We start from the raw sequence: 13,808 nt of genomic DNA, 5'->3' as shown, positions 1-13,808 counted from the left end.
TGGCTTAGATTTTTCTCGATACTGAGCCAATATACCCAACATCCACAAGACAAAAGATTTATTCCAGCTCATAATTTATTGAGCGTTTGGTTTATAGTTAGCTGGTTCCAAAGCAGGATGGCAGGCAGAGGGGCATTGCAGGGAACATCAGACTTTTGTGACCACTATAATAATCAAGTCAAGGCAGAATCATTGAACAATGCAGAGAAAAGTTTGATGAGTAACAAGACATTTACTTAGTTTCAAAGTATCTCTCCAAAAGATACTTGTTAATTACAAAGTAAAATAGCAATTTATAGCAGAGAAATTTTAAGAACAGTTTAGAAAAAGAATTTCTATACAGGCAGAGTAAATACTAACTGGGGAACCTGAGTGAAGATATGTGGGTGTTATTTGTACAATTACTGCAACTTTTCTCAGATATTACGTTAAAATAAAGTGCAAACTAAAAAAACTACACACACAAAAACAAAACAACAAAAATCAAAAAAGGTCCTAAGCATAACAGCTTTCTTTTTGTTTTCCAACCACCATCAGTTCCTCTCTTTCTGAAGCCCGCGCACCAAGAAAGGAGGCAAAGAATGTGGCATTTCGACAGTGCCAAATTGAGGCTTAGAGCTAGAGCACTAAAAGCCAGCAAGAAAATAACAGGTCTCACCACGCAGTAGTGCCTGGGAAATTCTAAGGGCAGCGTGCAGAGCTCCAGCTGCACACCAAACCTAGGCTGGGGCTTTCTGAGGTCTGAGGGGGCCGGTTGTCTGTGACTTGCAATAATGCCCCAACGCTGGGGGCAAACTTTATAATTGGAGGTGACTTCTTAGCACTTTCCTTGACTGTCTCCCGGGGCCGCGTGGTGACAGCCCAGTGAACAGGTTTTAACTCCCATTCCGCAGCTGAGGTCGCTGAGGTTCAGTGACATGTTCAAGATCACCTTGCAGCAGAGCAACATCTAAGCCTTCAGACCTGGGTTTAGTGACGTTTCAATGATTGAAAAACACGGCAGGATGCCAGCTGCAAATTCAGGTATTTTTTCCACCCCCTTTTGGGCGATCACTGTTCTATGTAGATATAGCTCTATAAATTCTTATGAGTTATCTCTTCAAATATGATTTTTTTAAAAAGGAAAAACAGAACTCACTTTGAAACAAGCCTAGAGAAGATTTTTTTTTTAAAGTCCAATCACTATTTTTCCTGGTAAATTCTGACCCTTTCATAAACCGGGCTGGTAGCTAATTCTGGGCATTACTGTTTCTTCCATGGAAGGACCAGAGTAGGACAAGCTGGAAATACGACAGTAGAGTTCTACGTTATCGGGAGGAGGGACCGATGACAATTTTTCGTGGTTGACTAACTTTTTCAAAAAGCTACCTCCAAGGGTACACGGAGCAGTGAGCGAATCCACTTGTTCCAGCGGGAAGTGGGAGGTGGGGGCGGGGTGGAGCGCGGGGAGGAGCGACACTCGCAGCTCCGGAACCGGTGGCTTCCAAGTGTCGTCCCGCGTTCTTCCCCCGCCTCCGGGTCTGCCCCAGCCCTGCCACCTGGACTCAGCCCCGGACACTCAGGCCGCCTCGCCCGACTCCTACACCGGACTTCTCAGAATTCCCTCCAGCCGAGTGCAGACCGGAGGATTCCGGAGCTCGGAGCCAACCGCCCGCCCCCTCGGCACCCTCCTCCGGTCTCCGCCCCCGCCGGGGCCGCCGGGTGCCGAGGGAGGCGAGGGTGCCGCCGCTGGAAAATGAGCGGTGCCCGGAGGGTGGCCCGCAGCTGCAGGTAACGCGCTGCAGACCTCGGGCCGGGCGGCCGCGCGCCCCCTTCCCTGCCCTTCCCCGCGCCCCGGCTGCGCTGGCGCGGGCTGCGCCCCGGGGTGCAGCGCCGCGCGTCCCGGGCGGCGGGGGCGCAGGGAAGGGGGCGCCAGTCCGGCCGTAGGGGAGCCCCCGACGCTCCCCGCCCTCGGGCGGCCGCGCTCCGAAGCAGTGCCGCGGGCGGCGGGAGCGGCGGCCGCCTCCGAAGATGGAGAAGTTTCTGCAGATCGCGCCTCACTCTCTGGCCATCGTCCTGGGCCCGGCCGAGGGCCCCGCAGCCGAGAGGCCCCGGGCAGCCCAGCCCGCGGCCCCGACCCAGCCTCGGCAGCTCGCCCGGCACCACATCGGCTACGAGATCTTCGCCGACTTCAAAGCCGAGAACATGCAGCACTTCTGGAACAAGAAGGTCACGGCCGCAGTGGCCGAGACCTTCTTCCTGGGCTGGATCGACGAGCAGGTCCTGCTCATCCAGGGCAAGGAGGAGCACCTGGAGGCGCTGCGCGAGGGCTGGACGCGCCGGGCGCTGCGGCCGCCCTCGGGCTTCCACATCCGCTGCCTGGGTGAGTGCGGCCCGACCGTCCCGCGCGCCCCGAGCGTCCCAGCCACCGCGCGCGTTCCGGGGCCGCAGCGCGCGGGTGCCCGGCCGGTTCCCAGGGCGGCCCCGCGCCCCGCTCCACGCGCGCGCCCCGGCCGGGAAGTGGGGCGGTCTCTGGGAGCGCGACCCGGGAACTTCCTGGCAGCGGGGAGAGGGAGCCTACCTGAGCCGCGCGCTCCTCCGCCCGGAGCCTCCCGGTGGCGCGGCGCGGCGGGGCGGTGCCTGCGCGGGCCAGGTGGGCGGCGCGGGAGCCGGCGGTGCGCGGCCGGGCTGGGCCGCGAGTGTCGCCGTCTCCGCGCCGCGCGGGCCGCGGGCGCTGTGGGAGCGACGGGGCTGCAGCCCAGAAACCGCGAGCGGCGGTTCCGAGGCGGGATGTTCCGTTCCAGGGTGGCGACCCGGCGGGGAGGGAAGGACGCGTCAGGTAGCTCCGGAGTTAGCCAAGTCCTGCGCACCTGCTGCTCTGCGCCGGGCACAGCGGGCCACTGCGTTTTAAAAGTCTTGCCGCGTTTGAGTGGGTTTGTGTGATTGAGGAAGGGACAGAGCTGGCGGGAAAAGGCTGATCGTTTAAGAGAGGAAGGGAGTCTCGGGGTTTTAGCAGCCGCATTTCCCAAGTTGCCGTGCCTTGCAGTTTTTATTGCACTACTTAGCATTTTTTTTCTTATTCTGGTTTGTATTGGTTTTAGAAGACACTTTTTCGTTTTATACCTTGAGCCCGGTGGCTAAAAGCAAATATCATAAATAGTAATGTTTTATGAAACGATTTCAAGGAGGAAAGGGTTCTTTCTAGTTCTAAGGTTTAGAAATTCTTTCTTGACACTTTGGGAGGAGGTCAAAAGTTCACCCCACAGGACTGTACCAGGCCGCCTTTTCCTTACCCAGCGCTGCCCCGCCGCCCAGCTCTCAAAGATTAACTTTTACCTGCTAGTGGATCTGCTTCGAGGTGTATGCCAAATATATGGCAGTTGTAATTTTGTGTGTGTTTTCTGTTCTTGCATAGCAAAGATTTTTAACCAAGCTTTCCTTGAATTTAGACAAAATCTATGAAAGTGTATTTCAAAAGATGCTTTACCATTCTCTCCCTCCTCCCTTTCTCAAACCTCAACTGAGTCCCTGTAATTAAGCTGCCTTACTAACGGGCCAAGATTAGTACCTCTGAAACTTCATCTGCTTTTGTTCTATAAGCCTTGAACACATTAGGATGGATATATGTAGTCGTGTTTATGCACCAAATGGATTTTTTTCTACTGCTATGCAATAGTTTTCTTTGAAACTTGACTTCGTGCTTATCGTTGGCTTTTTATTTTGGAGAAATTCAAATAAATACAAAAAGTACAGTGATAATATAAAAATAGGATATCGAATTATCATGAGCCCATTATACAACTTCAGAATCTATCAGTGGGCTGGCCAGTCTTAATTCATCTGTACCCTTCCTCCACTTCCAACACCACCATTTTGAAACCTTAGACATGATAACAAAATTTCATTTGTAAATATTACAGTGTGTTCATTTTTTTTCCATTTGAGCAAAATTTGTAAGCTCATAGGAATTAATGATCTGTCAAATTAGCCAAAGAGGAATACTTTGAAAATTTAGAAAAGCTCCAGATTGCTGTTACTGGTTTGACTGTTTCCCAAACGAGGGTAGCTGGCAGGAGCTGTCCCCAGATGATAATGGATGCCTGCGCTGGCTGTGTAGTCCTGGGTGCAGCCTTACTATCTTTATAGAAGCAAAGGGACTTTCTTTTAAGACAGAGACACCAGATGAAAGGCCAGGAGAGCTACCTGTGGATGGTCAAGTGGTATTTTTTTAATTGCCTTGGGGTGATCAAAATCTCTATTGGAACTCCAGTTTTAATGATGGTGGTGTGCTGAATGGTTTGAAATAATTTATCTGCTATAAAAATATTCTAATGGAACCTCAGTGTGTACTGCAGACTTCCTCAGTTTTTTAAAAAAAAATTTCCCCAGATCTTTTATTGGGCTTTGAAATGCCAAAGTCTGTGAACCACTGGCTGGCTCACAGTTATTCATCGTGAACCACAATACTTGTGATGACAAGTTCAGATGTTCAAAGGAAAAAAAATTCACAAAGAGTTGTTCAGGAAAAGCCTAGCTGGAATTGTACTCCAAAAAGCGTAATGACATTATCATAGGGACAGCCTAGAGTCTACCTATTTTATGTATAGAACAGCAATCCATCACTCCTTTTGAAACCTTATTATTAATGATACCTTTCCTACAGTATCTCTTTCAGCTCATCAGGACTAGGTATGTCATCAGACACTTTCCTGTTGTTTTATGATGTTAGCTAATTATTTCATGGATGGGAAGTGGCTGTAGGACCAGCCACATGGCTGAGCATTGCAGAAGGTATTGTATTTCTAGCTGTTGGACTTAAATTAAACTTGTCAGTCATCAATAGTTTTGTGAAACACCTGGTAACCAAATCCTGGTTCAAGTTTTATTATTCTTGTGATAGATAATGATTATTCACCAAAGCAGGTGTGTTCTGTGTGGTCTCTTAGATCCCACCGTGGACAGCTGAAGTAACACTGTTCTCATATAATCTCCCCTGAAGAATGGAAAGGAATGTCTGCTCCTGCTCTCTATTTTGGTTCCCCTGGGTGTGTTATCCACACACAAGCGAGAAAGAGTAGAGAAGAGGTCTGCCCAGGCACCTTTCTCTGGTTGTGCTCTGGGTTGAGGCAAGCCCGTGAATTAATGTTTTCTTTTGCAACTTGAAACATTCATGTTGAAAAATACAAGCATTTTGGTGCCTGTAATTCATAAAATGGTTCTAACCAACTGTAAAATTTCAGGTAAGGGTTGGATAACAAGATAGTGATTCTATGAACTTACAAAATCAGGGAATTAAGCAACTCACAGGAAAGTAGTTTTGATTTGGTGTATACTGTATAAATCTACTACTTTGAGATAATCTACTAGAATATTAAGTTCCGTTCTTAGAAACAACCTACTTTGGACAGATTGAAGAAAAGGTCAGACTTGATTTTCAAGATTTCCTCAAAGGGTGTGTGTGTGTAATGTGTGTGTGTGTGTGTGTGTGTGTGTGCAAGAAACTAGTAACATTCAAAAATTTACTATGTGTTTTGAGTAAATCATATTAGATTAAATCCCATGTATGTTTATTGAGGGCTCCCTAGTATAGATGTCTGTGCTGTTTTCTGAGAATACAAAGACTGATTAGGTATGCAAGTTTGGGGGGATTCTGCTGTGCAAAACTCAGAGTGTGCTAAGTGCTTGGAGGACTTTTTGTCTTCTGAGTGAGCAAGAAGCAGTTACTGTTGCCTTGTGAGCAGGTGGAGGAGGTTTCTTGGCGTGAGAGGAGCTAAACCTTGTGCAGGTAGGGAGGGAGATCCTAAACAGGAGGTCCCTCAAGAGCAAGGGGCCGGAGAGGTTTCACACCTGGATGTGGCGTTTGAAGTATAAGAGGATGGAAAGGCAGACAAGGGCCAAATGTGAAGTTTAGGAGCCATTGGAGTTCATCAGGCAGGGAGGGGAGTGACATGATTTTATTTGTCATAAACAGTAATGAGATTCTGGAGTGGGAAAGGGTGACGCATGAGATTGGGAAGCAGTTAGAAATAGGAGGATGAGCTAAAGCTGTTGAAGCAGCCATGCCGAGAAACGCGAGCGCTGTAGTAGAGGACTTGTTTCTTGTGGTGCACTGTACTCTCACCCGCTCCAGGATTAGATCTCAAGTTGGTTATCATCAGTCCGCTGGAGCCCAGAGGACTTTCTGACCCCAGGCATAAACTCTCAGGCCTTCAAATGGAGCCACAAGCTCCTCTGTCCTGCAACTCCTGGCTTTTTGTCATCTGTCAGTCCCTGTGGCTTTTCCTAACTTTCGGGAGCAGATAGAAAATCCAGAGTGGTTTAAGATATGGACCTCATTCTTAAGCTTCCCTCTCATATTAAAACCTCAGAATTAAGTCTAAAAAGTGATTCACCATGCATTTAACATTTTATTAACTTCAAGCTGGTCATAAAAAACATTTTTATGCATTACCTCATTCAGGCTTAAAGGAATTTTAAACAAAGGTGTGTCAGTTTTCATATAGTAAGTATTTAGGATGAACTTCTAATCCTAAGCCTGGCCTAACAATAACTCAGAGGTTTTGCAAAGATTTTTAAATTTCACTGCTTTTAACTTAGTTGATTCTGAGCACACGCTTGTTTACTTTTTATTTAGAAAATAAACTGCACTGAGAGATATGTTTGCCAGTTCTTGCTAAGTCTTCTAAAGGTACATAAGAGCCAGACATAGCAGTGCATGTTTATAATCCCAGCACTTAGAAGTCTGAGGTAAGAGAATCACCATGAGTTCAAGGCCAGCCTGGGCTACATAGTGAGTACAATACCAACCTGAACTACAAGTGAGACCCTGTCTCAAAAAAAAAAAAAAAAGTGATTATTTTGTGCCACAAAGATCATATATTTTGGAATGAAAGAAGAAAACCAGAAAGTTCATTTTATACAAACTGTTTGTTACAATAATTTTAAACATTATCATTTTAGTAAATATATCTCAAACAGTGATGGTTTGAGTTGCTTAAAAATAGAAATTTTATCCCAGTGTGGCAGTATATACCAGAAGTACCATACTTGGGAGGCCCGAGCAAAATGATCACTTGAGCCCAGTAGTTTGGGGCTATCCTGGGCAGCATAGTGAGACCTTGTTTTAAAAAAAAAAAAAAGTGAAACTAAAAAGAGAATTTTTAGTGTCTGAGGTGGGCTGTAACAGTTATTTTGAAATTTGGAGATTGTATTATTTCACTGCATTTGTATGTGATTTTAAACCCTTGTATGGTAGCTGTAGACATGACATAATTGCAGGCGTTTCTTAATTTGGGGAACAAAGTAGCTCACTGATAGCTTATCTCAAGGGACGATTAACAAGACACGTTGATAAAACACAAGCTGTTGATTTAACCCAGCGATATATAGTATAATAATATGCACCTCTGTCTGTGTAAGAAGATCCTGTACCCTGAATCATACTGTTACTGAAGGAGCTATTTTAAACAGTAGCTCTTGCTAGCTGTTAGTCTGTCTCTCTTTATACAACTAGCAAAGTTGGACACTACTGAGGGCCAGAGCTTAGAGAATTTGCAAAATGGTGTAAGAGGTGAAGAGAGTCCATCTGCATCTCTGGGGTTGAAGGTGAGGGTAAGCCCTCCTCAGAGTGCAGGCCTGGCTTCTGAGAAAGTCTGCAGCATGGTGCTGGATGTTGGGCCAAGCAGACCCCACTCGTAAGAAGTTCTGATGATGCTAGCAACGTGAATGCCTGCCTCTGTGCTGGACATTTTAGTCCGAGGACCCAAATAAACACAATAAAATCATTCTGTCTTCTCAATTGAGTAGAAAGGTTCTGAGATATAATTTTCTAAAGTGAGAGCCGTCTGTGGATATTAGCTGACTTGTCTCTGTGACTAGGACGTCATCCGGCCCCTCCCCAGTACCACATGTGCACAGGATGCATGACATTCCTTAGTCTCTCCAGGCACGAATGCAGGTGACCAGGAGCAAGGCCAAAATAACCCCCTTTCCTGAATCTAGGGATCCACACAGGCCTTCGAGGGCTTACCAGGGCCTTTAAGGCAGGGGACCCAGTCTGCAGGGATTCCATCTTCTTATACCTGGGGGCTGTAGTCTTCTGTCTTCAGTGAGCCCCAGAAAGCTGAGGCGCATGTGGGCTCCAAGGCTGGCCCACCCCAGAGCATGCTCCACCTCCTTGCTCTGCCCCTGTTCTCCAGCACTGTACCGGACACCTGCCCCTTCCCCTCCTACCCTTCTGCTTTCCTTTCAGAGTCGAGCGATGTTTCCTTTCAAACCTTTGCAGCAAGAGTACTCCATCTCTGCCTTTTTTATGACTCCACCTCTGTATTTTACTTTTAAATAGTTTCTTTTTTTGCCCCCTAGACTTTGTTGGAAACAGAAGGTTTCTTTGTGTGCCCATTTCCAGGACAACAGGGCCAGCATTGTTCCTCTAAATAAAGTCATCTTCAGAAACTCCAGGTTGCCCCCTCCAGCACCAGGCCTGGAGGTGACTTCATGGGTCCAGGACCCTTTTCTGACACATTAGTGCTGAAAAGAGGAGGAAAAAAAAATCTACATTTTTATGGGAAACAACACCATTGAGGTGATTTTCAAAATTTTTAAATATTTATTTACAGAAAATCCCCTGTGTTCGTCAGTTACCTCTTTAGGACACTTTCTTCTCTTGAATGGATCGGCAGCCTTTTTTTCCCCTGCACTAGGGGCTGACCCCATGGCCTTTGCTTTAGCTGCATCCCCACTCCTGCCACATTTTAAGATTTTTAAATTTTGAGACAAGGTGTTGCTAAGACCTTGTGTTGCCCAGACTGGCTGTCATTTGTGACCCTCCTGTTTCAGTCTCCTAAGGGATACAGGCATGTGCCACCGCACCGTACCCAGCTATCCTGCAGACTTTTTAAATCCTCTGTGAGCCCGAGCTGGCAGCTGACCTGCTGCATAGCACTGTTGGTGTCTGCTGCCACTGACACTCCTGTTGCTACCTCCGTTTCCTTCCTCCTTTGTAATTTGACTTAGAGTGACACCTTCTGAAAGGGGCACCTGTGCTTTAAACTGCCTCATTTTCCAGCTTGGTTCCTTAAGAGTTCTCGCTTGCATGGTGGCCGTGGGTGTGGTCCAGCTGGGAGATGCTGAGCTTGGGGCAGGTGGGTAGACACACAGTGTGTGGGGACAGAAGGTGGACGTGTGGGTGGGGGAGGATGCATGTCAGGACGAGGAGTGGGAAAATGAAGCAGAGAAGGAACAGAGCAAGGGTTAATCGTCAGTGTTGGACCTGTGTGGTGTGTGTGAGGTTGGAAGGAGTCTTGTCCTTTCTTGGAAGCTCTGTCTACCTGTCTGATGGGGCTGAGTTGGGGCTGGTCTTTCTGCATTCTCTACTCCATCTCACCAAGGCCAGGAGGATTCAGGGCTCTATGATTATCCCGCGGTTCCTTGAGAGAATGGTTCCAGTGTCCTTTGGATATTAAAGTGCAAGGATGCTCACATCCCTTAAATAATACATGGCATACTATTTGTGTAGAATGTATTCATATCCTTCTGTATATTTTAAATCATCTCTAGATTATTTATATAGACTGTAAGTGCTTTGTAAATAGTTGCTATGTTATTCTTTGGGAATAATGATAAGAGAGAAGTCTGTACATGTCCAGCACTGAAGTTTTTCTCTGAATATTTTGATATGTGGCTGGCTGAATGAATGGCTGCTCCACCTGTAAGAACCATCCACCATGAACAGTTTATCTCAGCTTTTTGGGTCTCTGTTGTCTTGCCAAGAAACTGGACACTTTTGGACTCCTCTTGGGGGAGTAAATGGACATTACCATCCATCTATTAAAACACTCCCATCCTTGTCTCGTGGGCCATAGTTACATCTATCCTAGAACCTTATTATGTTGTCAGTATTCATCTAGACCCTCCTTCTCCTTTGAAGGTAGTAATCCCTTGCCCTCTGGATTCTGATGACCCCTCCTCCCATTTAGTTTCATCTTGATAGGTTTGGAAAGCCTTCTGACTTTGGAGTTACTATAGAGTTGTAGGAGATATTTAGGAAAAAGTAACCCTCTTACCGTTCCTCTAGTTTTCTTTTGTTTTTCTTTCTGTCTGTCTGTCTTTTCTTCTTTTCTCTCTGTCTCTGTGTCTCTCATCTTATTGTGGGGCACTTTGTGACCAGCTTAATTTGTCTAGGTTGATCATTTTCCTTTCATTACAGTCTGGTTATTAATTTGTTAAAAAGAAAATTTGTTCCAGGAACGTGTTTAATAGCAGATTGTGCAGCACTAATGCACAGATAAATGCTGTGCTTTGGAAGTCTGTTTGGTTCTAGATAATTGTGGTTACTCTTTTGCATCTTTTTAAAAAGCTGTATCTTCAAGATTTCTCTTATATTGAAAAGGAACATTCAAAAAGACTTTTTTTTGGTATCAGTTTATTTAATATTTGTTAACTGTACTTCAGATTTGAGTGGGATGGAGCAGAGAGAAAAGGAAGAACTAACTTTTATTAATGCTTGATACGAGTTAGGGATTGTTTTAAGCACTTTACATAGATTGTCTCACTTGATCTCTGTAGAGACAGTGCTAATGTAATTTCCGCTTTACAGAAGGGGATACTGAGGTTCAAGGAGTAGACTTGTAGGAGCAAGTAATCTTTAATTACAATTCAGCCATCTGACTGCAATCTGATCTGTTAACCCTTTTAAAACTGTATGTCATTTTTGCTGGGCTAAGTTTGGTTTTGTTCACTAGCATTTCTGTGTACAATGGCTCTGTCTCCTGTTATACTGTAACTTCTCTTGAAAGTTGACAGTTGAAACCGAGAGGGCCTGTTTGTATTATGGTTTATACAACTTGATTAAAACGTGTATATTTCTCACTAAATAAATAATCTAAATTAAGCAGGGTATTATAGATAATACTGTGGTCTCTTTTAAGAGTAGCAGGGCTGCTTAGAACATCTATAGAGTGACTTGAAAATGTGGGTGACTTGCAAGCTCAGCTCTTGATGGGGAGAGTTTGAAAATGCAGTTGCAGCACGTGACTAGTGGCTGTGCCAGATGCATATTCTAAGTGTTATGAAAGAGGAGCATTAGAAAGCAGTGCACGGTAAGAAGAATTTTGCAAACAACTGAGAAGCATTTTATTTTAGGAAAAAGCAGCACACAGGGTATTGAGAAAAATCATTTTAGTGATAAAATGGAATATGGTGCTAGAAGGAACTTTAATCACATGGCTCTTCACTGTGCTTTCTTTCCTTTTTCTCCTCCTTTCCTCCCTTCCCTCCCTCTCCCTTCTTTTATTTGAGAATCCAGAATTAAATTACATCATCTCTTCAGATCCTCTTAATAAACAAATGATCGACATTATTTTACATGTTCTAATTTAAATACATGGTTTCACCTGGCTAATTTTGTTTTCTACACGAAAGTTTACATTAAAAATCTTAGATATGAAAGAATTGTTTGTCTTGAATTTTCTTAAGTTAAAATAAGTTAATTTGGTATGGTAAAGTGCATTTCCCTTTTGATTTTGGTGGAAAAGAATTTTTTTTTTCAAAATTAACATGAATGATAGGTTCTGGAAAATAAATGTATTGGAGTACATGGTTTACACAGTAATATATAAATGTTTTATTTTATATAAACATGAAGTCTTAATGCTATGAAATTGCTTTTAGTGCAGCTTTGGCTATATCACATATGCTTTCATATATAATATTTTCATTGTTTTGATTAAGTAGTCTGTAGTTAGTATTTTTTATTTCCTCCTTGGCCTGGTAACTATTCTTGTTGTCTCTCCTAGAAATCGTTAGTTTTCTGTTATTGATTTTTCATATTTTGTAATAGTGCTGGCTCTACAACATTTCTTAAATATGAAGTGAAAACAAAAATTAGAGTAAGAAAAATGCAAAACTTGAATCATGAAAGTTTAGAAATTAAACATATTTATAGCACTCTTTCCATATTCACAGGACATTGCTTCAAGGACCCTTTGTGGATATAAAAATCTGCTTATATTGAATTCTCTTATATCAAATGGCATAATATTTTCATGTAACATAAATGCATCCTTCCATATACTTAAAATCTCAAGATTGCCTATAACACCTAATAAAATGTAAACATCATATAAATAGTCCTTATGCTATGTAATTTAGCAAATGACATTAAAAATATCTCTACGGCATGGATGTACTTTTTTATCTTTAACTATTTTCAATCTGCTGTTGACTGAATCTGAGAAAGTAGAAACTGTATATGAAAGGCCAACTGAATGTGAATTTTCCCCCCAAATTTACTAACATTTTATTGTTTCCTAACAGAGATGAAATTTTTGCCTTATAAAAACTTGAAAAAAGAAATTGTTATACAGTGTTATATAGTTATTAAATTTATAATATTAAAATTTATTGTATTGTTCAAATCTATTTTTTATTTCAAACATTTTGTTAAAGATTATGATAAATTTACTAAAGTCATCTTCCAGAAATTGTGAGTTTTTCATTGTATTGACAATACTTTTGACTTTTTTGTTTGTTTTCTTATTGAGGCAGGGTCTAGCTGTGTAGCCCAGGCTGGCCTCAACTCACAGCAGTCCTCTTGCCTCAGCCACGCGTGTGCTGGGATTACAGACACACCACCACACTCAGCTGTTTTGACATTTTGATATCTCACGTATCTTTATTGTTGATTTTGCCTTTTATATACATATAACTATACATATAGTTATACACTTACATATGTAATTGTATATACAATTTTAACTGATACAATTGTACAATTTTGTTTAAATTATATCCTTATATAAACTTGGCTTTCTAGAAAACAAAACCAAAAAAACATACAGATGCTTATCATAACTGTTGTATTTTTCCTTTGGTATGTTGACTTTGTATTAGCTATTTTTGTTAAAATATTTTAACTGCTAACTTCTTCCCTCTGATATGCTATTTTGAAAACTGAATTATGAGCATCTGTTAGTCTCCAAAATGTAATGTATTTTCCTATGAAGCCATTAATATATCTTTTAGTAAATCACTTACATTGAATTAAAGTAGTATATTGCAACTCTCAAGTGCTTCCCTTTTGACTTCGTAACTGCTGCACTGGATTTTCCTATGCATGAATGAACCCCAAGGAGAATCATGGGGAGAAAGCACCGTAGCTACCACCATGCATCTGGGAGGGAGTAGCCAGTGAAGACAGGAGTTAGTAAAATATTTTCCTGACCTGAAAATACCCTAAGGACAGTATTAACCTAGACTAGAGGCTTTTGAGGATGCTCTCCTTGATGTTAAAGTAAAATTTGCTCAAGACACCTGTTGATGTGTGTGGATGCAGACTTTATTCATGAAAGGCACAGGGATCGCTGCAGTGGGTTCTTGTAGTGGGGAGAGATTGCACTGGACTCCAAATACAGCACGGGCACGTGGCAGTTCATAGTGAAGGAATACACCCTCACAGGGTGAGGGCCAGTGGGTGGAAAATTACTTAGAGAAAATGTCAGGTAAGGGGGATTCTGGCTAGCGCAGTCTGACAGAATTCTTGCTAAAGGCAAGTCAGGGGAACCAGACATCACTGGGGGAATGGTGGCGATATTGAGACTGCTTAGAAATCAAGACTGGGGGCTCCGCTAAACTGACCTAATAGAGATCTTTGCTGAAAGTGGATTTTTCAAGCATGTGCCTAGAGGGGCATTACGAGGAGGCTCAGGAACCTGAACTGAAGTTTGACCAAGAGAAGAATCATTGTCAATGGCTAGGGCTCCCAGGACAGGATGGGGTGAGGGGGAGGGTATGTAGGGCAGTAGCACCCATTTATTCTAAGGAGATTATAT

At 43.5% G+C, this 13,808-nt stretch overlaps 1 protein-coding gene across 7 annotated transcripts in view; it reads left to right on the top strand.

The window, feature by feature from the left end:
* The first annotated feature begins 655 nt into the window (after window positions 1-655).
* The window catches only part of Stox2 (storkhead box 2), a 215,355-nt gene continuing 202,202 nt past the window's right edge, over window positions 656-13,808 (top strand). For 3 of the 7 annotated variants that reach the window (XM_063234683.1, XM_063234682.1, XM_063234688.1), the window contains exon 1: window positions 2,938-13,808. This exon is cut by the window's right edge. Coding sequence is in view for 3 of the 7 variants with exons in the window: in XM_063234681.1 (XP_063090751.1) it covers window positions 2,011-2,818 (808 nt within the window). In the remaining 4 variants the exon portion in view is untranslated. Of the gene's footprint in view, window positions 2,819-2,937 lie in introns of those variants that run through there. The other 4 variants (XM_063234681.1, XM_023564825.2, XM_063234680.1 and 1 more) reach the window with 4 other exon arrangements.

This window comes from Cavia porcellus, unplaced genomic scaffold (genome assembly GCF_034190915.1).
Source record: "Cavia porcellus strain 051 isolate PalLab524CR breed Dunkin Hartley unplaced genomic scaffold, mCavPor4.1 scaffold_24, whole genome shotgun sequence".
NCBI classification, from domain to species: Eukaryota; Metazoa; Chordata; class Mammalia; order Rodentia; family Caviidae; genus Cavia; species Cavia porcellus.
This window is presented reverse-complemented; position numbering and strand designations above follow the sequence as displayed.